The 27322-nt window shown below is 40.9% G+C and overlaps 1 protein-coding gene across 3 annotated transcripts in view; it reads right to left on the bottom strand.

Moving 5' to 3' along the window:
* Positions 1-4942: 4942 nt before the first annotated feature.
* The window catches only part of ttc28 (tetratricopeptide repeat domain 28), a 248625-nt gene continuing 226245 nt past the window's right edge, over positions 4943-27322 (bottom strand). For 2 of the 3 annotated variants that reach the window (XM_017693688.2, XM_017693690.2), the window contains 12 exons: positions 23466-23606; positions 17395-17539; positions 16326-16505; positions 15247-15755; positions 13998-14245; positions 13578-13702; positions 12170-12401; positions 10499-10575; positions 8308-8331; positions 7985-8114; positions 7527-7634; positions 4943-7224 (listed from right to left, as the gene is read on the bottom strand). In XM_017693688.2, the coding sequence (XP_017549177.1) occupies positions 5627-7224; positions 7527-7634; positions 7985-8114; positions 8308-8331; positions 10499-10575; positions 12170-12401; positions 13578-13702; positions 13998-14245; positions 15247-15755; positions 16326-16505; positions 17395-17539; positions 23466-23606 (3517 nt within the window). In that variant the 3' untranslated portion in view covers positions 4943-5626. The remainder of the gene's footprint in view (positions 7225-7526; positions 7635-7984; positions 8115-8307; positions 8332-10498; positions 10576-12169; positions 12402-13577; positions 13703-13997; positions 14246-15246; positions 15756-16325; positions 16506-17394; positions 17540-23465; positions 23607-27322) is intronic. The other variant, XM_017693689.2, reaches the window with a different exon arrangement.

Genomic DNA, 27322 nt, shown 5'->3' with positions numbered 1-27322 from the left:
TAGATAATTAACAAATCATGTAACTTGACCAGTGGTGATTAAACCTTTGCAGCTGTATCTAAATTACTGACTCAATGTTTATTCTTATGTATGTTTTTTGTCATGGTCATCTATCATCTATAGAACAGCTCTGCATCTCTCACTCTCATTGGCTTGACAGAATTGATTATTTTGTCTATATAGTTTTTGTAATTGTTGTCGATTCACTACAATACCCAGCATGCACTGCACAAATACATCATACTACACTGCTCAAAAAAATAAAGGGAACACTTAAACAACACAATTTAACTCCAAGTAAATCAAACTTCTGTGAAATCAAACTGTCCACTTAGAAAGCAACACTGACTGACAATCAATTTCACAGCTGTTGTGCAAATAGAATAGACAACAGGTGGAAATTATTGGCAATTAGCAAGACACACTCAATAAAGGAGTGGTTCTGCAGGTGAGGACCACAGACCACTTCTCAGTACCTTTCTGCTTTCTGGCTGATGTTTTGGTCACTTTTGAATGTTGGTGGTGCTTTCACACTTGTGGTAGCATGAGATGGACTCTACAACCCACACAAGTGGCTCAGGTAGTGCAGCTCATCCAGGATGGCACATCAGTGCGAGCTGTGGCAAAAAGGTTTGCTGTGTCTGTCAGCATAGTGTCCAGAGGCTGGAGGCGCTACCAGGAGACAGGCCAGTACACCAGGAGATGTGGAGGAGGCCGTAGGAGGGCAACAACCCAGCAGCAGGACCGCTACCTCCACCTTTGTGCAAGGAGGAACAGGAGGAGCACTGCCAGAGCCCTGCAAAATGACCTCCAGCAGGCCACAAATGTGCATGTGTCTGCACAAACGGTTAGAAACCGATTCCATGAGGATGGTATGAGGGCCCGATGTCCACAGATGGGGGTTGTGCGCACAGCCCAACATTGTGCAGGACGCTTGGCATTTGCCAGAGACCACCAGGATTGGCAAATTCTCCACTGGCGCCCTGTGCTCTTCACAGATGAAAGCAGGTTCACACTGAGCACATGTGACAGACATGAGAGTCTGGAGACGCCGTAGAGAGCGATCTGCTGCCTGCACCATCCTTCAGCTTGACCGGTTTGGCAGTGGGTCGGTAATGGTGTGGGGTGGCATTTCTTTGGAGGGATGCTTTAGTCCAGGTCTGGGAGGATTTCTCTCAGGAGACCATCCGCCACCTCATCAGGAGCATGCCCAGGCGTTGTAGGGAGGTCATACAGGCACGTGGAGGCCACACACAATACTGAGCCTCATTTTGACTTGTTTTAAGGACATTACATTAAAGTTGGATCAGTCTGTAGTGTGTTTTTCCACTTTAATTTTGTGTGTGATTCCAAATCCAGGCCTCCATTGGTTAATACATTTGATTTCCATTGATGATTTTTGTGTGATTTTGTTGTCAGAACATTCAACTTTGTACAGAACAAAGTATTCAATGAGAATATTTCATTCAATCAGATCTAGGATGTGTTATTTGAGTGTTACCTTTATTTTTTTGAGCAGTGTATAAAGAAATGCACTGATTTTGCATCTAATAAATACAGACAGGATATCTGATTTCCTTCATCATGAGCCATCTAGTGGAGGGAAAGAATTCAAACAGCCCAGCCCCAGGCTTTGATATTTTTCCCACTCTCAAGACACATTATTTGAAGGGGGATTTCCTAGGTTTTAAGAAAATCTCACTGTTGGAAGAATATTTTGGCTGGAGTACCTCTGAAAGTTTTTTGGTTGTTACTTTTTATCAAAGCAGTATTTTCTAACCAATGCAGCCTAAAGGATCCACATTTCTGCTCTATTCAGGCTCCTGACGTAGCTGATGCAGCCACTCAAAATAACTGTATGACTGGTGTAGCTGTGTTGGGAATTGATACAGAGCAAAAACTGAGGCTTTTGGGGAGATCCTCCAGGATTAACTGGACTAAAATTTCAGTATTGTTACATAAATCTGCTCTACTGAGTCAATAGCATTCTGTGGTTAATTAACCCTCACACTCATGGTGTTAGCTGCATAGTTGTAGGTTACAGTTGTCCTCCTTCAGTTTGAACAAAAATATTTTATTATATCTTTTCATGGGACAACACTATAGAAATCTTGTATATAACTTAAAGTAGTCAGTGTACAGCTTGTATAGTAGTACAGATTTACTGTCCTCTGAAAATAACACAGTCATTAATGTCTAAATAGCTGGCAACACAAGTGAGTACACCTCACAGTGAACATGTCCAAATTGTGCCCAATTGTTGTCCCTCCCTGGAGTCATGTGACTCAAAGTTACATGGTTTCAGGTGTGAATGGGGAGCAAGGCTGTTAAATTTGGTGTTTTGAGTACAATTCTCTCATACTGGCCACTGGATATTCAACATGGCACCTAATGGCAAAGAACTCTCTGAGAATGTGAGAAATAGAATTACTGCTCTCCACAAAGATGACCTAGGCTATAAGAAGATTGGTAACACCCTGAAACTGAGCTATAGCACGGTGACCAAGGTCATACAGTGGTTTTCCAGGACAGGTTCCACTCCAAACAGGCTTTGCCATGGTCGACTAAAGAAGTTGAGTCCACGTGTTCAGAGTCATATCCAGAGGTTGGCTTCAAAAAACAGATGCATGAGTGCTGCCAGCATTGCTGCAGAGGTTGAAGAAGTGGGAGGTACAGCCTATGCCGCACAATGCATCAATTCGGTCTGCATGGCTGTTGTCCCAGAAGGAAGCCTCTTCTGAAGCTGATGCACAAGAAAGCCCGCAAACAGTTTGCTGAAGACAAACCGTCCAAGAACATGGATTACTGGAATCATGTCCTGTGGTCTGATGAGACCAAGATAAACTTGTTTGGCTCAGATGGTGTCCAGCATGTGTCCAGTTCATTTACTTTCAAGTTACATTCTAATAATTTTCAAGTTACAACTAAATATCTGCTAGATTAACCATTATTTTCTTTAAATTTAGCTCTAATCCTAACCCTAACCTTAACCTCAACCCAAAACCTAATCCTAACCCTTACCCTTGTCCAAATTCTAACCGTAACTCCACCACTGTTCAGATTCAACAGATAGTTTGTTAACAGTTTGAACATCTGTAGATGATTTGTAGGGAACTATGGTGGACTATCCAAACAAAGTGATCCAAACAAAGTTTTCATATTGGGGATAAACTTAAAGGTGCTCACCTCCATTATTTTTTTCATTGTCCATTGTCGCTCCATGATGAAAATGCCCTTTCTGGTCTACAAGAAGGCTAATTTTCTTTCCTTGTTGGACTGTGACTGTGATGCCATAAATATATACAGTTTAAGAGGTCCACCTACCACATATTTTCCTATCATTCCTGTCAATATGTGCTACCACTTGCAAATCCCATAGTGACACTCGCAGAAATGTATTTACATATGAAAGTGTAATGTAGACATTCTTTAATTCACTTTAAAAGTCTTTGTCTGATTACCACCATTACAACAATGCTAATTTCCACCTACACCGGTATTTGCACTGGTATGTTAGAACCAAATTAGCGATGACGTATATTCACATAGTAACAGCTTAAACATTGAATAGTGCAGTGTTAGTCACTGACCCTGCTCCTCAAAAGCTTACTTCCAACTGATTAAACATCTTTGAATATTTAGTCCACTTAAATAGCCATGCCAGGCATTCTGGATTTGGCTAGGGCTAAATTCTGCAGGAAGGTAGATTCCTAGGAACAGGTTGAGTGACTAACACTGTACTATTCTATGTTTAAGCTGGAGCCGTTACTATGTGAATAAATGTCATTGCTAGTTTGGTGGCAACATATCAGCGCAAATGCAAGAGTGTTTGTAGAAATAACACCATTGTGGAAAATTGAAATAAATACAGGCATGTATGGAGACCCTTTCAGACTGGTGTGAACAAGGAATCATGAAAGCAACAGGCTAGTGTCCAGAGTGAAAGAGGTTGTTGCTAATCTGTGGTATTTTGTGTTATGATTTTAGTGGAACTGTAGTTATAATTTAATTTGAATTTTTAAGCCTATAACACAGATTAACATTGTGAAGATGCTAAAGAAACATCTGACAAAGTTTGATTGATAGACTGAAAGAACCAGTTTAAAAAACATACACTCACAAATTGGACATCAATGATGGGGAGGACCAGAACATCAGGGATGGGGAGTTTAATTCAGTTTGCTGAACATATTCTTCTTTACTGTCTGACTGCATCCCAAACCACATACTGTACAATGCACACAGTATTTACCAATGCTAAGAAATGTAGTGAATTACAAATGCCCTTCATGCAAAATGGCGGTTAATTCAGCAAGTTAGTCTGATGTCTTCTACCTACTTGCTTACTTCTGACTTAACGGAGTAAATGCAAAAATTCAAACACAAAGGTGAGGCTAGCTACAATCTGCAGAGCAAACTGGTATGCCTACTTCTTGTTGTGAGTTTGACAATATCGACAGATTACTATTTGAATTTTATTAGGCACCTTCAATCTACAGATGTAACACTGATGTAAATATTGGGAAGAGGAAATGTTAGATTTAGTTGGACCTGAATAGGACTGAATTAATTTATCAGTTTAGTTTACTGAAAAAATGTGTTTAAAATTCAATTTGTTTATCCATAAGGATTGCTATTATTGCTACTATTTGAACTTATTAAGTAGTATACCAAGTACCTGGATGTCATAATACCGGCAGTAAAGGCGACACATTGTTGTAGCCAGTCCTAAAACCTTTTATACTCACTTGAATACTGTTTTTAGTATGCAGGGGAACAGTATGCACTTCCACAGTAAAAAGCCTGCCAGACATGCCTCTGATATTTAGATGCTCCTGAAGACTGACAGATTGACTGAACTGATCAAGATAATAACAAGTGAGAGCTTTTTATTTCATCAGTTGGAATAAATATGAAGCAAAACTACAGACCTACAAAAGAGTAAATTAAATCCTTTTATTGAGACATTTTACTGAGAAATGACTGAGATATTTCTGGATGAGAACATATGCAAAATCTCTGTTAAAAAGACATTGAATCACTGAATAGCAAGAGAACCCCATGCTTTAATACTGACACAGTTCACATAGAAGTTGGGTCAGATGCATTTTTCACCATTTCAATAAAAATATGAAAATGTTTGTTCAACTTTTTTGTGCATGGTTTGCCTCTTTAATAATATAAAAACGTATAATACTGATTGCAAAACACTTGATTTAATTTACAAAACAAATAACTGTAATAACAATTACAATCCATAATTATAACAATAACAATAATTATATTAAAAATGAAAACCAAAATCAAATGAAACAAACCAGACAAAGCCATGTGGTCTTCACTAACACAAACAGCGAGCGTCTTTTGTAAGAATACCATTTTGGTATAATTTTTTTTCCTGACATGGGTCAGTTCTCAAGGTCAGTCTGCATATATCATTCTTTACAGTGTAGGTGGAAGCATAAGGATTATATGCTCTCTGGTCAGTCTGAAAAGGTGGGCAGAATAAGGCTCTATGTCAGAACCTAACCTGTCCTAGCCACTGTCTCCAGAGGACTGGTGAACACCCGAACATTCCACCTCCACCGTTTCGAGAAAAATCAGGAGAACATAGGGAGAGACCTTTTCAGCATTTAGACGAAGGAAAGAACCTCCCAGGTGACAGGAATTTATACCCGTTTCCTGTGGGCAGTCTAATGGGGTGGGAGCCGGGGCTGCTACCAGTGGACGTGGTGGGTGAGGGGATGACTCTGTTTGGGTCAATCTTACGATGGCCATTAGGTGGGTTTCTGCGCTCTAGAGACTGAAGCCCCATGTCTTGCAGTTCATGGCCAGGCAGGTCCTGACCTGTGCCGTGGCGAGGGGACAGGTTGAGCAGGCCAAGAACGTCCCTTTGAGCAGGACTCATTTTGGCTCCACCCCGCAGGGCCCTCATTGGGCCAGAGTGCTGCTGCTGAGCAGCACTTGCCCAAAAGGTTTTAAGATTGTGAATGGCTTGTACTTTCTCATCGATGGCGGCCAGCCTGAGTCGGTCGAGGTCCGGGGCATCGGCCGGACTGGAGCGGGTGGAGCCGGTGGAGGAATAGGAGAGAGCAGGTGAAGGGGCACTACCAGCAGGTGACTGATGGCCTGAACTGGGTGAGATATTGCTGGGGGAGCGTGAAATGTGGCCGCTGTAAGGCGAGCTGGGGTACTTGAGCTTGAACTGGCTGTGGCCATCGGAGGTGGGCGATGGCTGGCTGCCGTCCTTCAGTGATGTATCTGAGGTGGCTGGGCTGTTATAGCCGGAGCTGATTTTCTGCAGGGAGGAGGTGCGGGAGGGAGGTTTGGGGCGGCTGGGGACAGGCGAGGACTGAGCTTTAATGCTAGCTCTGCTGCTGGGCCTACTGAAAGCGCTGGTCTCTGATGAGCGGAAAGCAGAGCCGCCGGTGGGAGTGGGGGCATCTCCAGCCCTATTCCCATCACTGGCAGCTGCATGCCTGGCGCTCCTATGTAGGGTCTCCACAGCCCGCATATGGCTCTGGGTCTCCTCCAGAATTTTCTGCGCCAGCTCCTGCGGGTCCAGAGGTGCACCTGGCGGCCGCTCCTCCTGTGATTTCACAGTGCTGTCAGTTTCTGTGCTGGACTGATCCGACTCACCCGTGTCTGAGCTGCTCACTTTACCCACTTTTTGGAATGGTGAGTTTGGACTGGGCACCAGGCTGGCCTTCACTGGCGAGGTTGGGGTGCTGACGCTGCCCCTAGAGGACACAGAAGCCCCGTAGCCCCTGCCTGCCCCTCCACGGGTTGCACCACGATGATGCCTGGCCCCTGCTGGCCGGGGAAGTGTGTCGCAATGGCTGCCCAGAGGCTCGCTGCTGATGATGCTGTAGCCTTCATACTCTTCATCGTCTTGGCCGCTAGCAGCAGCACCGTGGGGGGAAGACCGACTGCGGGGGACAGCCGCATGGCGCTGGGGGGCGAAGAGGCCCCGGTGGCGCTCCAACTGCTGGCCAGTGATGTCTGTGGTGCCTTCAGGCCGCGACAGGAAGCTCATGGAGGAGGCAATGGAGCTCAAACTGTAGACAGAGATGGCATCCGAGGCCAGACTGTCAGGGCAGGGAGGGGAAAAGGGAGGGTTTGGGTAGCCCAGTGGCAGCTGGTGGGATACAGACTGAGCTGAAGCCAGTGACTCCAGGGAGGAAGAGCTATCCAGACTTAGGCGCTTGGGCAGCTCTGTGGAGTCTGAAAAGAGAGATATGATTGAGGACATATTAGTAATCCCCCTAAGTATTATATGCAATCTGCTGAATAAACCATTATTGTGGACTTCTGTTTATCTTTTGTTCGGAGGCCAAATGAAATGTTTTTTTTTTCATGTATTTACTGAATTATATCACATTAAAAAAAAAAAACTAATCCAAAAGTAATGGAAAGTAATCAGATTATGTCACTTTAAAATAGTTACCATTTGGATTAGATTATAAATACAAATACATAGTTGTTTATGTTAAAACATTTCCTTACTTAACTGAAAAGAGTCTTACCGAAAAGGGCCAACAGAGACTGCAGGGCAAAGTGCATGGTGCGGCGGTTTGCCTGTTTGCCAGTTTTTAGCACCACTTCCTCCTGACCGACCTCACACAGGTCAAACCCTGAGAGAGAGTATTTATTCAATTATTTGATTTCCTTTTACACAAATTCCTTATGTATTCTGTTTGATTCTATTTCTAGTGTGCATTTATGTCTTTGGTGTAATTATTGTTTTTTGTTTGTTTTTTAACATTTTTTATTTTTTCCAACCAATTATTATTTTATTGAATGGCCGTTTCTTGTCCTGTTCTACAGCACTTTTGCCAATACTTTTCAGACAATACTTCTATACATATTTTTATACCACATACTTAGTAGTGAAGCCTGCAAATATGATGCAATACATTTAATAAATCTGCTACCAAATAACCTCACACAGCCTAAACAGCGAGGTAAACACTGCACCACTTACCCAGAGCAGCCAGAAACTCATGGCATCCTGGCAGCCTCCAAAGCTGCACACTGATGGACACCTGGATGGGCGCTAGTGCGAAGTCTTGCTCCTTCTCTCCAGACTGCAGCTGGACCAGCACCTGGTGAAGCTGTAAAGAAAGATGGATTTGAATATAAATAATAAATAGCCCTTTAGATCATGCTTTTCTTAGCATTTCAGAACAGGAGTGAGGATGTAATTATAGCAGAACTAGCCAGTTTATTACCAGACTGCACAGTCACATTATTGAGAGCAATGTTCAGAACAGCATGTTAGTTGAGTGCAATCGCTGAAGCACTTACCATTCCCACTACATTTTTAACAGCCTTCAAGGAGCAGGTTTAGGAAAAGAGAAGAGAGGATTTAGCGACATAGGAAGCAAGCATTAGTAACTGCACAAGATGCATGCATGATGAAAATACTGATGCATATCACTGGTCATGACAAAACGTCTCAACTTCAAATAACTGAGCCCTTCCAGTGGAAAACAGTATACAACAGTAAAATCATTTTTTTGTAAAAATCATTTAAGCATGATATGGCATTATTTGATGCCCTGTATTTAAAATAAAGGTAAAGTATAGTTTAGCTTCCTATAACAAAACTATAATTCAAACTGGGATATGGATAATATGTGGCTTTTCATTTAACAGGCTCAGTTTTAGACCATTTCTTTTGGTCTATTCCTCATGAAAATTTCACACAAATTAAAGGACAGATTCCATCATCAAACTGCTTTATAAAAAAAAAAGCAGTTAAATGTTCTGATATGACAGTAAATATATGAGTATACAGTGGGTTGCAAAAGTATTCAGCCCCCTTGAACTTTTCAACCTTTTGCCACATTTCAGGCTTCAAACATAAAGATATGAAATTGTAATTTTTTGTGAAGAATCAACAACAAGTGGGACACAATTGTGAAGTGGAACGAAATTTATTGGATATTTTAAACTTTTTTTAGAAATAAAAAACTGAAAAGTGGGGCGTGCAATATTATTCGGCCCCTTTACTTTCAGTGCAGCAAACTCACTCCAGAAGTTCAGTGAGGATCTCTGAATGATCCAATGTTGACCTAAATGACTGATGATGATAAATAGAATCCACCTGTGTGTAATCAAGTCTCCGTATAAATGCACCTGCTCTGTGATAGTCTCAGAGTTCTGTTTAAAGCGCAGAGAGCATCATGAAGACCAAGGAACACACCAGGCAGGTCCGAGATACTGTTGTGGAGAGGTTTAAAGCCGGATTTGGATAGAAAAAGATTTCCCAAGCTTTAAACATCTCAAGGAGCACTGTGCAAGCGATCATATTGAAATGGAAGGAGCATCAGACCACTGCAAATCTACCAAGACCCGGCCGTCCCTCTAAACTTTCAGCTCAAACAAGGAGAAGACTGATCATAGATGCAGCCAAGAGGCCCATGATCACTCTGGATGAACTGCAGAGATCTACAGCTGAGGTGGGAGACTTTGTCCATAGGACAACGATCAGTGGTACACTGCACAAATCTGGGCTTTATGGAAGAGTGGCAAGAAAAAGCCATTTCTCAAAGATATCCATAAAAAGTCTCATTTAATGTTTGCCACAAGCCACCTGGGAGACACACCAAACGTGTGGAAGAAGGTGCTCTGGTCAGATGAAACCAAAATCGAACTTATGTTTGGCGTAAAAGCAATACAGCTCATCACCCTGAACACACCATCCCCACTGTCAAACATGGTGGTGGCAGCATCATGGTTTGGGCCTGCTTTTCTTCAGCAGGGACAGGGAAGATGGTTAATATTGATGGGAAGATGGATGGAGCCAAATACAGGACCATTCTGGAAGAAAACCTGTTGGAGTCTGCAAAAGACCTGAGACTGGGACGGAGATTTATCTTCCAACAAGACAATGATCCAAAACATAAAGCAACATCTACAATGGAATGGTTCACAAATAAACGTATCCAGGTGTTAGAATGGCCAAGTCAAAGTCCAGACCTGAATCCAATCGAGAATCTGTGGAAAGAGCTGAAAACTGCTGTTCACAAACGCTCTCCATCCAACTTCACTGAGCTCGAGCTGTTTTGCAAGGAAGAATGGGCAAAAATTTCAGTCTCTCGATGTGCAAGACTGACAGAGACGTACCCCAAGCCACTTGCAGCTGTAATCACAGCAAAAGGTGGCGCTACAAAGTATTAAAGCAAGGGGGCTGAATAATATTGCACGCCCCACTTTTCAGTTTTTTATTTCTAAAAAAAGTTTAAAATATCCAACAAATTTCGTTCCACTTCACGATTGTGTCCCACTTGTTGTTGACTCTTCACAAAAAATGTCAATTTCATATCTTTATGTTTGAAGCCTGAAATGTGGCAAAAGGTTGAAAAGTTCAAGGGGGCTGAATACTTTTGCAACCCACTGTATATAAATACTTATATGTAAATATATAAGTAAATATATGACCATAAATATATTAGGCCATGTATGTTTTGTAGAGTTTTGTATTGTATCTCACCCTGCTGATAAGCTGCTCTCCTGTCTCAGAGGCAGTGATGAGTTTACATAGGGCTTGAAGAGCAGGAGGAGGCAGACCTGGGGGCACAGAGAAGCAGAGTGACTCAGTGATTTCAGTGTCTTTTACAAATCCATCTTACAAAATAACAGCTTTCAGTTCAATCCAGCAAAGATAAAACACTTCAATGGTGGCTCAAATGCAGTTGTCTCAAAGACATAACTGGATATCCACACTAGTGATGGCGCAATACGAAGTTTCATTACTGACACTGACGTTGATATTAAATATTTGAGTGCTGGCCAATACTGATACGGATGTGATATTTATTTAACAACTAAACTTTAAAATAAGATACTTTATATAATATAAGGAAATGGTTATGAATATACTGCGAGATGCTCACATTGTTTTTGAGATATGGTTTTGGCCAGTAACTCAGATGACACATGTAGGTTCAATGGTAATTTTGAATAGTACATAAAATTACTACATTTTAGGTGTAGTCATCACGGCCCTCGTTTCCTATCACCACCACTGTAAACAAATTAGGGTCATCTCAATGAATTAATTATGCTGGAATGTTTAAACTCTGTGGCAATACTTGTTAAGATTATCTAAGAGTATCTAAAAGTAGGCCATCATGCTCAAACTACTCAAACACTCTAATACCCTACAGGAAGAAATATACAGCTAACAACATAACAGAAGTGTGTGCCATCTCAGGATAGATTTGTTGCAAGACTGAGTTAGATTCATTCTTTTTATCCTTCTGATATCCAAGTGAAATCTCTAACCCAAACTCATCTTAGAATTTATTTTCTTAATAGGATATGGAAACAATTAATGTATACCTTGAAAAAAAGTATGTATTTTCTGATTGAGCACAAAATGTTGGGATATAAAACATACCTACGCAAAAATATTTAATCGTTTTAAAGAGAAACATAAGCAACACATACAGTGTAAGCTTTGTGAGTTATAGCTCTGTAAGGTTGGCTGGTATTGTGCTAAATTACATATGCCTAAATACCAAAATCAAGCAAATGAGCAGATACTGATTTTACAACACACAAAAAGCAAATGCTAGTTTTTTTTTATTGTTTTCTTTATGGGATGATCCAATTTTGTTCATTTTGATTTGCAGATATTTGAATAGCAAAACTGGTTAAATGTATTTCTAGTCTCGCGTTCCTGAAATGATCTCGTAACACATCTGTTAAAGGGGCCATATCCTACCTTTTTTTTATTGGATTTCATTCTTTCCTCCTGAGGTTCACTTATTGCATGTGTGGCTTTATGTACCAAAATCAGTCACAATTCATTTTTACATGATATACATGTTATGTAAATATTTTGCAGCTTAATTTTATTTACATATGAACTGTATCGACTGGGGACTGAAGGGTACATTTCACCTGGTAACTTTCACAATGTTTATATACCACATCAAACTCTTTTATTAAAAAAAAAGTGAGCCAACTTTACTTTTCTACTATTCAAGCTTTTAAAGTTGTGGTGCTGGATTGACGATAAACCAGAGAATGCCCCTTCTAAACCCCCCACCCCCCTAGTTCAAGTTCAAGTAGTTCACCTTTAGCTGTAACCAGTCAGTGATTAGGCTTAATGTGTGTGGAAAATACCTGTAAAACTTCTAGGGAAGCCAATACATACCTAGCAGGGACTGCAGAGTGGTACTGCACTGCTGGAGTCGGTCACCAGGGTCAGCTGTGGGGAAGAAGACAGCAGCAGGGAGGCCCGTGCCAGCCGAGTCCAGTCGGAAGCCCACAGCGGTCAACAGAGCCTGCCAGCCCGGGACACCACCAACTTTGTTCTCCACGCTCTGCTGGGATGTGTACATGGAGTTGCGCTGACCGTTTTGAATTCGCTGAAGAGATTTTTCCACCTAGAGGAAAAGAGAGGTGTGTAATGGAGGGGAGGTCTGGGTATATATATTAGAAAGGTTCTGCTGTTTGAACACACCATCCATGTTACTAGAAAGCCAGATATTAAAAACAAGGCGTCAAACTAAAGTCCTCGAGATAGTGTTGTAGTATTTGAATTTTGGTCTCAAGACCACAAATACATTTTCTTGGTCTTGTCTTATTTTGACGTAGTCTTGTCTGAAAATAATGACTCAGTATTGTCTTGGTCTCGGAATTACGAGTTGGTCTTGTCTTGGTCTCAAAATCAATTCTCTAGGGCTAAGAAGAACTCCATTTTTTTTTTCTTGAGACCCGTCAAGTGTTTTGCTTTTTCTTTTTATCTGTAAGAGCACAGTTATGTAAAATGAAGCCCATTTTAAATCAAAAGCAGTTAAAGCGCTGTGTGCAACAAGTGCATGTGCATGAAATTTGGTTTAAAGCTTTTGAGTCTGTTTTATGCAGCTTGTCTCAAGAGGCAAGAAAATAATACACAAAATCCTGTAACCGTTTACTGCTGTCCTGTGTAGTAACAGGTATAAAACAAGCTTGTGATTCACAAATAGGTGCTGTTATTGTATTATGCTCAGTAAAGCACCTTGTCCAGTAAGCTAGCCAAAGTTTGACTAAAGTACAGATATAGGCCTAAGCACATAAACCTTTGGATAGCAAACAAACATCGCTGGGTTGAAAATATGCCACACCAGAAGCACTAATATCATAATATATAAATAATAATACATAAACCTCAAATATCAACATATACATGTCACTGCTCTCCTCATTCATTATTCAATCAATGAGCACTTTGATTTTGTATCGCTTAACATTAAGATCACCTCTGTCTTGACACAGTCTTGTCAAGAGTGTCAAAAGCTTTTTTTCCTGTTCAAAAGAGCCTGATATCATTTAGTAATTATTCAGCATGACTTCAATCATGTCTGTTAACATTAGGGAAAAGTATCATAGATCTTCAGGACAGGAGTTTAGCACCTACAGCTAAAATAAACATCACCACTAGGTGTGATATCATTATTTGACTGTGCCGTTCTGATACTACAAAAATAACCGACTTTCACAAGGCCTGTGGCTGGGACTGTGTTAATTGAGTTGCAGTGCAGTGTGAAGGTAATTCTGAGATGAAAGTGTGCGAGTCTTACCAGGTGCAGTAGAACTCTCAGGGCGTCTCTGGCTTTGTCTGGATACTGCAGGATCTCAGCCAAGGCCTGGCCAATCAGGGATGAAGGGCTGTTTAGTTTCACGTCGCTGCCGATCAGCATAAATCCTATGAAGACAAAAGGAAAAGAATAGAGGTTAGGGATTCAGCTTTAAAAATGATTACATTAGTGTAGAGCTGTCACTAATGATTAAATTAGTAATCTAATAAACTATTGACTATTTTGAAGATTAAATTAGTAATCTGGAAAAACTGAACTAACTGAACTGACCAATAACAATAACAATAACTGAACAATAACAAACCTTTCCAAAATACTTAAAAAAAGCCTTAAAAAAAACTTGGGACACCAGCTGTGACTGTAGTATCGCAGTAGAACTAAGTGGTTATACTGCACACTGACCTGCCCAGTTGGACGGGTGAGAGAACTGCTTGCTGCTCTGAACTGTTTTCATGGCGTCTGCGAGTGCAGTGCTGGCTTTAGTGCCATTGAGCAGAGCCGTGTAAAAGGCATGGACAAACATTTTAGAGGCAGCCACGGGCACGGGCCAGAGAGAAACCAGCACACACTGAGCCCCTGCGGCTAGGAAAGCCCTGGTGAGTCCCACCACGCCGTCTGCCGTCACCTTGTTATCTGACTCCTGGTAGGACCTGGAAAATCATCAAAACACACATATTAGCACCAAAGCTCTGAGTCGACTAATTAGCTGAAACAGCTGAAGGCAATTACTGTAAATAGAGTGTAACTCCACTGAGAACATGGTAGCAGTCAGAGCATGGCCAGTTTAATTTAAGTTACGTATGACATTGCTGATGCACTTAGGGCTAGCAATGCCCTGCTCACTGCTGTTCACTTTTTACCACTAGGGATGCCCCAATTCAATCTGAATTGAAGTTTATCACAGAGTATTTTAATGGATCATTATTGGATAATTTAAGTCCCATTCTATTTCAACATTTTTAAGACTTATTTAGATCATTGCGCTCTATTTATGCCACTGTCAAAAGACATTACCAGCAACTTGCAGTAGTAAGGCATGCTTTCACAAGTAAAAGGGGCAGTGTTTACTATGTTATTTGCTGTGTAATTTTAGTATTCTGTACCACAGCACTGCATCCTCAATAAGATCAGTTTGGCAAAATTTGCAATTTTATCTTCATGTTTTTGTTCATTAGTTTTAACATGGAAAATTAAAACAGCTCAAAATATACTTCTATAAAATATGCTTCTTCTGTTTGTGTTTAGGCTAGCTGATTTTCATCAAAACACAGTTAAATGGCACATGTAGAATGTGAGTGTGTGGCTAGCAGTATAAAAGCTGAGAAAAAGGAATACTTTTCTTTTATGTTAGAGCAATAATATGAAAGTGTATTCAAGAAACCATAAAAGAGTAATTTTAAAAAAGTTCAAAATGCAACAGATATCTTATCCTGTCCTAACATACCTTGAACTGGACTGATTTTACTCATTTGAATGAATGTGAAGTGAGTATTGTGCAGCTGCATTATTTACAGAAATACAAATATCAGATCAATATTCAGTATTGGCAGAAATTCAATTCAATTACATGACTCAGGATTATGGGAAAAATGCTTGATAAGGGCATGCCAAACCATTAGCCACATTAACACCAAACTACTGCTCCACTGACCCCAGCACCACTAGTTTGACGGGCAGCCTGAGGTCCAGTATGTCGGCAGCTGTGAGAAGGAACTCCTGCAGAGGTGGACTGTCACAGATGCTCTCTACATCACTGGCGTCATCGGGCACACGCAGGCTCTCCGGTATGGTGTAGCTGGACTTTCCAACACCCTCTGCGCTCCCAGATGCCCCGCAAGAAGCGGTGGCCCCAGGTGCGGAACCCACGTCCTGACTGGGGGTCAGAACTAGAGCAGCTAGTTTCCAGGAGATGTGTGTGGCGAAGTGGGCACACTCAGCCTGACTCAGGGCACTCATCACTCGCTCTTTGGTGGCAGCCGGGCCAGCCAGGGGCTGGCAACCCAGCAGCTCGGCCACCATGTTGGCTTCCTCCTCAGCTGATGGCATCGGACCCCATAGCCAGCGATCCATTACTGAGGCTGGGAGGCGAGGGTTGCCCACCACTGCTGCCATGGAGCTGCCTCCACTGCAAAGTGCTGGGCCAGCACGTCGAGGATGAACCTAAAGGAGAGAGAAGTAAACAGCAGATCATTTAGCAGACGCTCTTATCCAGAGCGACTTATAAAAAGTGATTTGTCTATCTAGAGAAAGTATCTTTGCTAGTTACCAATAGGTTAGAGAAAAAGACAGTACTGAGCTCAGGTACTGCTAGAAACAAAAGTCACTGTAGATACCCAAAAAAAAGGAACAGAGTTGGACACAAAACTCTGTTCTATACAATGCAATTCAATACAATACAGTAAACTACAATACACAGTGCAATACAATAATTATAGATCACTACTACTGCTCATACTGATGATAATATTAAAACCTTCACTCACATTCTGCTTATTTCTTTCTGAATACTTTAATCTATATGTCCTGAATGTGTTACAACATGTGCTAATATCACACAAGGCATCCTAATGAAGTAATCTTGAACTGAGAAACTGAATGCTGAGCAGGTAGATGGTCCTTCTCAGTCTTACATGAGTCTATGGTGTAGACTTTTTAATTTAATTTAATTAAATCTTTTGTTCATTTTAGAGCTTGTGTCTATGTTGTGTGTATGTGAAAGAGCATGCTGACCTTGGCGGCGGCCCCCAGGCTGCCGATGGAAGGCACAGCTATGAGGCTGAAGCGCTCATACAGATACTCGTTGGAGGAGCTGCCCTTCAGCAGAGCAAATGGGATAAGATAGAGCTCACCCTCCAAAACCAGGACCAGTTGCCTGTGCCTGCCCACCGGACCACTGGAGTGCATGAGGCCCTGGTGAAGTGAAGAGTGACATAAAAAAAAACACAAATATTTAATAGCATACAAAACTGATACTGGCTTTGCTAGTAATGCAAGTAAACATAGTCAGTCAATTCAACTGAAATGAATTGGACAAAGAGAAAAGAAGAGAGATGGACAAAAAGTGACAGACAGAGCTTTGAAAGAGAGATACAGAGAAAGGTTTGGAATTGCTAACAATATTAGGAATATCTGTTGGTTTATATTACTGGCATTAATGATCCAATAATCGAGAGGATGCAAGTTTGATCCCTGGTGATGCTGCAGCTATGTGGCTGGGAGTTTGAAACTTTTAAACACTCAGTGGTAAAGCATGCCAGATTTGATACAAGGCTTGATCAGATTTTTTTTTAACCCTCCTATGTCTTATACTGCATTTTCTACTAATATTGGCCTGAGAGTGATACCTCGTATCAGGTTGGTGCCATTTCAAATTTCAAAATAATTACTCATAAAACAAAAATAAAATATTAGAAACTAAATGTACTTCAATATTGTTATTTTTAATATGTCAGGTATTATGGGAATAACAAGAAAATATTATATGAGAAATAATGCACTGTAACTATCTATTAGAACAAGTTATCTGCCATTATCATTTTGATACAAGGCATTCTGGATATTACTATTATTATAATTTCACACTTGCAGTCAAACAGCTCTTAGTTTACACCTTCTAACTAATTATGTAAAGTTTCATAGGACTATCATATTAGAATTACTGAATAACTTTATTTGTGAAGAACTTTATGTAGTTGAAAACATTAATACAAAACTTTAGAACGGTAGTATGAGCAAAACTTCTCCATGATTAGCTTAAACAACTTTCAAAAATCCATTTAATGTATGTCAAGTGACTCACCCCTTCCATAGGAGCGATGAGGAGGTCATAGAGGGCACGGAGGGGAGGCTTGCTGAGGGCACTGGGGCGGCGGGAGAGAGAAGAGCTTCCCTCTTTTACTGGAGACACTGTGTTACTGAACAGACTGGTCATACTCTGACAGCTCCTGTGTCAAGAGAACACACACAGAACACAATGTAAGGTCAGTGCAGAAGTACTTACAATTCACTACTGTTCATCAGTGGTAGATCAGTGGTTCCAAACCCAGTCCTGGAGAACCTCTGACCTGCACATTTTAGTGTTATCCAAGTAACAATGGTCCGTTTAGACTAACTCTGTCACCTCAAGAAGTCAGAAACCTGACAAGTTCCTAAATCATAACTACCAACTGCTCACATTCTGGTTCAGCAACTAGTAAATGTATCATGTGACCAAAATATACAACTGAACCAGTGGGATGAACCAGTGACAATGCTCACAGAAAGACAATGAAAGCCAATCAGAAGGCAGTTAATTTTTAGAACTTTATAATTTGATGCTTCAAGTTCACATGGATAAATGACCCATCTGCCATTAAAGTGAACAAGCGTGTGTCCAGCACACGTACATTCAGCTCAATAACTAATAAACAATATCAAACATGCTAACTATCAGAACAAGCCCTCATTGCAAAGACAATTTGCCCCAAATCCCTGTCAGCTGTTCATTATTTATGAGCAAGACAAAGATGAAAAAGGTCAGATAACATGCTTTTGCAGTGTTTACGGACACAACTTCAAGTTAGGCTCTAGAAAACATCACATCTGTGCCACAATAAGGTAAAAAATGGATTTGTTGCTAGACATGCAAGGCAGGGATACTCTAAACCAAGATCAGGATCGACTGCTCAAGATGATTAGATGTTTCATACTTTTCAACTAGGCCACTAGGTGACACTGTGCATCCATGTAAAGATCTGCAGGAGGTGCATAATTTCAGAACAGTGTCAGTTTCAATTATGAGCTTTGAACAGAGAGATGGGTCACAGTACCAGGTCAGCGAACCACGAACAGAGCACAATGAATGTTACTTTCTATAATTCAGAGCAGATAATATTTGGAGTAATTCAGTGGCCACAGATAGCCTATGCAAGAGCCAGTTCTATAAGATTTTTTTTTTTCTCCACACAACTGAGGTGTGGTGGGAAATGTCAGCTATGTCAGGCTGAAACGACCCAGACACACACAGAGCAGCTATGGCTCCCGGCGGTGGGAGATAAAAAAAAAAAAAAAAAAAAAAAAACACTGTGATTCTGTCATTAGTATGTCAAGAACTCGAGGCTCAAGGTGAAATCACTATGGTAACCAAGCGGCAGTGAAAAACTCTTCTCTCTTCTCTAAGCGTTCAACAGGCGTTCCTTCAGACTGATAGGAAGAGCAAGTCTCTGCCTGGCCTCTGTGTTTAGAAAAGCCCTATAGAACATTGGTAAAACCCCCTTTCAATCTAATGAGAAATAGTAGCAAATGTATTTATTTGCATCTTAAAACAGGCAGATTGGAAACAACAAATTTGTCACCATGTTTGGAAAACCACAATTTTTGCTGTTCAGCATCATTTCAAATTAATAACTCATTCTAAATGTAGTGCTTCAATTTGTTATCCAATGTTGCAACAGCTGCTACAAAAGAATGCATTTGTGGGCAAAGCAGTCTTGCATACTGTGTCTAATGACAGCAGCCAACAGTGAAAGTGTGCACATCGTCTTTAATTTAAAATATTTCCAGACATCTCTGCTTAGATGTCGCCATTTAATTATCGTAAAATGTAAAATCACATTATGCCTGTGTCTCTGCATTTTCTGTGGTTCTCCTGCAGCTATACAGCATCAGGTTTGATTAAAAACAAGCCTTTCTTTAAAGACAAAACTTTAGTCTGATGGACAGTTTAAAGAGGTAGAATAACTCAAAACACCTGGCTGGCATGACTGTTGTATAGTTTGCTAGCTAGTGCAATAGCTAATTTAGTAATCAACTAATCTAGTTCAAGTTTTAGTAAGTGAAAGTTAGGAAAAGTCAAAAATTACATTCCTTTGAAACTTTATAGACACATCAGCTGGTTCACCTATTACTCTAGCTAGCAACCATACTGTCTACACAATCTAAAGACTAACCACCCATTTGAAGTTGTTTAGCAACTTTCCTGTGTGTAGCACACCATTCTGACATTCACACTGATGTTTTTCTATAATGAAGAATGTGTTATTTGAAGCTGAGTCAAGCCTGACAGGCTTTTAGTAGGGGTTCACTTTTGTACAATGTCATGCCTGCACAACACTAGCCCTCTTTGTACTGTGGACCAAACAAGAAAGTAGTTTGTTGACCTGTAACAGTAGCTATCAAAGCCTGGATGGATTGCGTGTGATCACTAGTGTGCTTCTCTGGGTGAGAGAATGAAGGAGAGGCACTGATTGTGGACGGAGTGGTTTTGCATGTGAACAGGCACCCAGTGCTAATGAAGCCAGAGAGTTGGGAGCTCCTCTGAGCTCGTAATGAGCAGCGCAGACCTGATTACGTCTGGAGTGATTCTCTCATTAAAGGACGTTATAGGCAGTGTCTTGCTGCGCATACTCTCGTGTCTCTCTCTCTCCCTCGCTCTCTCTCTCTTTCTCTCTCTGCTGTGCTGATGAGACCTTTAACAGTGTTCTTCTGTCTCTCTCCCTCTCTAAATTAATCAGGAATTGTAGGACCCAGCTGAATGCCAAACTTACCTCGACATTGACTCCCTAATGATCACTAGCCCTCCCCGCCAAGGACTCATCACCGGACCGTTCTACATCCAGCGCAAATGTTTACTAATTGTTTAGTGATTTAGTCATCGATTGCTTCTGTTTTCTCGCTCTGCAGTCTTTAAAAAGCATTCACTGTGAATTCTTGATGGGTGCAGCCATTTCAAAATGTTTCTCACTCTCTGAGATTAGATTGTGCAGCCTTTGAAGAATAATGACAATTACAATGTATTTCAAATATTTTTGAAGCTGTGGCACAAGGAGTTGACAAGACCCATTACCCAGCTCTTATGGGTTCAAATCCCTTTAAGTTACACAAAGGATATCAGAAGTGTGCAGGACTTAAAACTTCCGCTCTTGCCCTGTTACTGCAATTAAGAGGAATGTACTAACTAATCAATAAAAAAAGGTGTTTTTTGATCAAATATTCCAGGACCCATTCTTTGCTCCTTGGATTTCTTTTTCTTTCTTTCTTTTTTTTTAAAGAATTTTTGTCCTTCAACCAATTTGGATAAACTAAAGAACTCCAGGCTAGTAAAAATTGTTTTTAGGCTGGGTAAGCTTTACAGATTCTTGACAAGAAGGTATTCAATCTTATGAGAAATTGTGGCACATGACTCAAAATACAAGATACATTCAAGGCTTTTCATTCTCAACAAGACACAGCAACACAGTCTTGCTCAGTACCATGTTTTAAACTTGATGTGAAATTTTTGTAGCAACTCTTAACCAACACCCCAGTGGTTTGATAATTTTACAGGCTTCAAATAATATCTCCCAAATGAGTTCCTCAAATATTTACTCTAATAATTAACAATTATTTTGAGTATGTTCATTACATATATTCAAGACATATCCAGTAACAATGCAGCAATGATGTATTAATAGTGTATACCAGTAATGAACTGAAATCAGCTGCAGTGTAAAACTAGCCTTCTTCTTCTTCTTCTTCTTCCGGCTGCTCCCTTTAGGGGTAGCCACAGCGGATCATTTGCCTCCATCTTGCCCTATCTACTGCCTCCTCTACTTTTACACCAACCATCTCCATGTCCACCCTCACTACATCCATAAACCTTCTCTGAGGTCTACCTCTTCTCCTTCTACCTGGCAGCTCCATCTCCAACATTCTTTGACCAATATATCCGCTATTCCTCCTCAACACATGTCCAAACCATCTCAACCTGGCCTCTCTGGCTTTATCTCCAAACTGCTCCACCTTCACTGTCCCTCTGATCTGCTCATTTCTAATCTTGTCCATCCATGTGACTCCCAACGAAAATCCCAACATCTTCATCTCTGCCACCTCCAGCTCAGCCTCCTGTCTTTTAGACAGAGCCACAGTCACCAAATCCTACATCATAGCAGGACACGCTACTGTCTTGTAAACCTTCCTTTTCACTCTTGCTGCTATCCTTCTGTCACACATCAGCCCTGACATCCGTCTCCACCCACTCCAATCCTGCCTGCACCCTCTTCTTCACCTCTTTTCTACACTGTCCATTGCTGTGGATGGTTGACCCAAAATATTTGAAGTCATCCACCTTTACGACCTCTTCACATAGCCACCTGCCTCCCTCTCATTCACCCACATGTATTCCGTCTTGTCTCTACTGACCTTCATTCCTCTCCTCTCCAGTGCAAACCTCCAACTCTCCAGATTCTCTTCCACCTGCTCTCTACTCTCACCACAGATTACAATGTCATCTGCAAACATCATGGTCCATGGAGCCTCCTGCCTGACCTCATCTGTCAACCTTTCCATCACCATTGCAAACAAGAAGGGGCTCAAAGCTGATCCCTGATGTAACCCTACCTTCACCTTGTAACCATTTGTCACTCCAACTGCACACCTCACCACTGTCTCACTATCCTCATACATGTCCAGCACCACCCTAACATACTTTTCAGCTACACCTGACTTCCTCATACAGTACCACAGTTCCTCTCTTGTTCCTCCCCTGGCACCACTTTACAATCTCCTTTAGGTGGCATCTCCTGCTAAGGATATAATCCACCTGTGTGCACCTCCCTCCACTCTTGTATGTCACCCTGTGTTCTTCCCTCTGAAAATACGTGTTCACCACAGCCATTTCCATTCTCTTTGTAAAGTCTACAACCATCTGACCTTCTGCATTTCTGTCTTTCACACCATACATACCCAGCACCTCTTCATCCCCTCTCTTCCCTTCACCAACATGTCCATTGAAGTCTGCACCTATCACTAATCTCTCCTCTCTAGGGACACCATCTACCACTTCATCCATCTTACTCCAAAATTCCTCTGTCTCCTCTAACTGACAACCAACCTGTGGTGCATATGAACTGACCACATTCAAAATTACACCATCAACCTCCAACTTCAGGCTCATGATCCTGTCTGACACTCTCTTTACATCCAGAACACTTTTCCCAAGCTGTTCCTTTAGGATTATCCCTACTCCATTTCTCTTCCTCTCTACACCATGATAGAACAGTTTGAATCCACCTCCAATGTTCCTGGCCTTGCTTCCTTTCCATCTGGTCTCCTGGACACACAGAATATCTACCTTCCTTCTCTCCATCATGTCTGCAAGCTCTCTGCCTTTACCAGTCATTGTCCCTATGTTCAGAGTCCCTACTCTAACCTTCACACTCCTGCCTTTCCTTCTCTCTCACTGCCTTCTAACCTGCCTTCCTCTTTGATGGTCTTCGACCTACAGTAGTCCAATTTCCACCGGCACCCTGCTGTTCAACAGCACCGGAGGCGATCGTTGTTAACCCGGGGCTCGACCGATCCGGTATGGCAATCATATTTGTGATCCGCATGATAGTTAGGATCACTGTGCTTACATATTTGGTATAATTCACCGAACTTGTCATGCTTCGGTAATACACAAACCTTTTGTTGCAAATTCTGCACAAATTCCTACAGGCAGACAATTGAAGTGCTCCTAACGTGTGATTTCAAAGGCATCTATCTAATCTTTTAGCTTCAACAGACATGTGAAAAGGGTTGAAGTTTTCCATATATCAACAGTAATTTTCAGTAATAATCAGTAATTTTCCATCTGCTGATGAAATGTACAGTAGTTAAGGCTACAATTTTTGTGTCTTAAAAAAACAAAACATCTGAAAACTAGAGAAATGAATACCAATATAACAAACATGTACACAAGCATTCAATTTACATATTCTGGCAACAACTGAAGTGCATGCTTCAGTTTCAAATTCAGCCAAATGAGAATTTTGCTCATGTTCTGCAAAGCTTCTCCACCTTTGCAACAGTTGCTTCAAAGCAAAGAAGCCTAAGAAGAACCTAGTAAATACTAACTGGTGAGAACTCTCTGACCTGTTGAAGAGGTTGTTCCTGGACACCATTCTAAGGAAGCCAGTGGGGTCGGTGACTGAGTTGAGCTTGTTGTTGAGCTCCTCAAACTGCTGGTCCAGGAGATCGCCTGCCTCGCTCTCTGTCTCACTGCTGGAGCATGCTCTACATAAAAAAAAACAACACATCACAATACTTCATCGCACCCACACACTCACCCAAGACAAAGCTCCTTTTCAGCCGTGGTAAGATAAATTACTATACTGTTAGCATGGAGTGCTTTTTTTGGTTGGATAATCTTGTGTAGAAGTCCCTATTCCTTTGTGATCCAGCTCCTGTCAAAATGCAGAAGGGTCTTAATGTTCTAGGCCACACTTTGACTGGCCACATGTCAGTTAGATAGCTGGCTTCAGACTGGAGTGAGTAGATCAGCAGAGATATAAAGAGAAATCACATTGCTGCAGAACTGAGTCTCTGCTCATGTAAAGCACATTCTGCTATTTTTCATGATTTTCTTTTAATCCTTACCCATAGTTTTTGTGATGTCTTTTCAATAAACTGGCAGCTGTTCGTTTTTTTTATTGAGACATTTTTTTAAATAACTTTTTCTGCCGTTTTCTTCTGTTTTGCTTGATTTGGATAGGACTCGATTTGGCACAGGTAACATCAGATCTGCCAAAGCGCCAATCACAATTAGCAATATGTATACATAAGCTACTTCTCTAATTCCTCTCCCTCAGCAACTGGTGCTCACAACTGTTTCAAGTCTCAGTCAAAACTTCCAGCAAGGAGTTTATTTAAGCTTTTCTAAATTTGTTAATTGTGCTTGTTATGAAGATTTATAACACTGTTGTTTGTAGTGTAGCTAGATACTGATTTCGATTCTTGTTAGCCACCCAGGGGCATCGGGAATGAAGGACCTGAATAACCAGGGCTCCCCCTGGAGGGGAACCCTCCAAAAGCCTTGGAAAAAATTTATTTTGGTTTCAAATTTTGACACTCTTTGTTATTATAGATGTAGATCTGCCTGTTGTTCCATTCACATGACGTTGTTGGCTGTAGACAGCCATTCGTGGCTATCTGCCAATTCTAACCTGGTTAAGATTAAAACAAGATTTCAGAAACACAAGGAGAGAAAGTGCGAGAGAGAGAATGAAAAAGAGGGCAGGCAACTTCTGACCATTTTCTTTCAGAAAGCAGGTGAGCCACCTAACAGTACCTAACACTACCCAGTAAAACTAGGTGCCTTTTGTGAGTTACTACCCAGTTATCCAAACCAAACCAGATGTTTGATTACATCTAATTACTCCAGTAGTTACCTAAACTAGCAGCATGTTTTTTTTAATACATTGTATTGTACTTGTTATATGAAGCCATCTATCATGTGTTATTTACATTTGTGTATCTGCTACATTTTCAGACTCTCTGTCTCATTTTTTCAGCTGTCATTGCCAGGTATGACATGGTCTTGCAAGGCTTCTGGCATGACACTTGAGGCTGCTGGCAGTCAGTTATACATCCCTAATCACTGTTATTATTTTTTCTATGTCTATACATCTTAGGTCTTTTTAAATTATATATCTGTTGTTCTTTACTATATATTTATGTTTTTAATCTGTTTTGTGTATGTTAAGCCTTTGAAAATGAATGTTTGTGTTATAATTTTGACATAAATAATGTGAGTCAGGTAAGTGCACATAGTATTCGAATGCTGGTATTTCCAAAATTACAGCAAAATTATGAAACACTGTGCTACATAATTCACATAACTGATAAGGATTCATTGTGCTATAGAAACAGCTGCCTTTTCCTTTTGATTTTTTTTATGAGTGGCAACATAAAAGGCACATTTGCCCATTAACAGGTCAAAAAACTGGCAAAATTACTTTTTTACATTTATATATCTGAGTATGTGTAAATGTTAAATAATTTTTACTTCCAGTCAAGAATATTTTTATTTTAATTGAGTACAAGATTGCAGAGCACTTTCACTTAAGTAAAATGTATCTGTACTCTTTCCACCCCAAAAAAATGCCCCCAAAATGGGCAAATTCATGATCCTTAATGTATATAATTATAGTCAGGATAGTGAGAAATATTATACCCACTTCAAGTCAAAGCTAGATAATGCTAAACCCTTTTACAAACACTGTATCTGCAACTGTAGCCTCTGTATATCTGCAGTACGCATTTAGAGTAGAAGTAATGTGTTAGTAGTAATGTGTCTGCTATTAGTTAACCTCTAATGTGCTAATCACTGTAATGGCTCAGTAGGGAAACTGAGCGAGTGTAATGTAGCCACCTCAGGCTAATGGCTGTGAGTGGAGATGGGGGACAGTGTGCTGACACCGCACATGGTGGTTGCTCCTAAAGTACCCAGGCGCCAACATAAGCTAGGAAGAGGGAACAGAGGAGTCAGGAAAAGATGACTGTACTGGAGAGAAATGCATGCGGCTCCTGTTTCTCTGCGAGTATGTATGTGTGTGTGTGTGGTTGCAGCATGCCTCAAAGAGAAAAACATCCTTCTTTAGGCCTGTGGGATCAGCCACAACACCACTGTGCATTCCTACAGATCCCTGTGTACTTACATACACAAGCCCAACCCACATGCACACAGATATGATCTGCACCACAAACATATGCATGCATGTACAGCTCTGTGCAGAATCAGATACCACCCTTCATTTATTTAATTCCCAGCCAAAATTGCTATTCAGTACAAGTTTATTTTTCAGCGTCAAAGACCAAATGTAGAGAATATATTTAACAGAAAATTACAAAGAAGCCTTAAAAACTAAATATAATATGAATTTTTTTCAGTATTTAGCGTGTCTACCCTTTATCACAGCTTTCATTCTTTTTGGCTGGCACAGCCCTCCACAGTGCAGGATGGGGTCCATCACCTGCCTGGTCAAGCTAGGCTAGGTTAACACGGTATGTGCTCTTTCATTTTTTCCACACCTTGGAAAGTTCAGTTTAAGGAGCTGGTTTTCAGGCATTTTCTGCCTCTCACAGTCCAAGTAATCCCAAACACATTCAATGATATTGAGTTCTGGATTCAGTGTATTGTTCCGAGAACACGATCAGCTTCTTGGTTTGATTTGCAGTTTTTTTTTCTATTGTGTCTAATACCTTTTCTCAGTAACAGCTCCTTGACCATGATGACCAAATTATCTTCTCACAGTGAAAGGATAGACAAAAACACCTTTGGAAGTTAGAGTGGAGCTTGATTTTCTTCTCTCTCTCTCTCTCAAAGATGAAAGCTTTAAATACTGTTTATCTGGAAAAAAAACTGTACCAAAATACAAAAATAATGGATGTTGGTTAAAATTAATGTAGCACTGTGGCAGTGACAGCACTGGTGTTGCACAAAACTGTAGCAATACTCAGTGGAATACATTTCAAAACGTTTTATTGTTCAAAAATAGCTGAAGGAAAAATGTAGGTTTTCATGTGGGATGAGTAATGTAATGGAGGCTGCCTTAGATGAGTTAATGAACTGAATCTACAGCTAACCGGTAACACTGGCTGCTGACAGTGCTTATGACGAGATGATAAAACACATTCATGTGTCAAAACAAACTCAGCTTCTGCACATACCAAAGAAGTTCTGCATAAAGTGACAGTTCTTTCTGTCTTTGGTTCGCTTAGACACCTTTAGTATGTAATGTGTTCATACTTCAACTGAACTACACCATAGTTTGTGAGACCGACCCACTCAGGGGGTCTTGTTGTGCTTGTTTGGTGCACACCAGAGATCAGATGGCAGAATTCTCACTTGCTCTAACGAACCACAATAACCAAGCAATCACACATTCGTTTTTAATCAAACCGAACTTGCCAAGTGTGAAAATACCCTTCTTTTCTTTCCCCCTCCTTAT

Source organism: Pygocentrus nattereri, chromosome 18 (genome assembly GCF_015220715.1).
Source record: "Pygocentrus nattereri isolate fPygNat1 chromosome 18, fPygNat1.pri, whole genome shotgun sequence".
NCBI classification, from domain to species: domain Eukaryota; kingdom Metazoa; phylum Chordata; class Actinopteri; order Characiformes; family Serrasalmidae; genus Pygocentrus; species Pygocentrus nattereri.
Note: the sequence above shows the minus strand (reverse complement) of the source record. Positions and strands in the feature narration are given on the sequence as shown.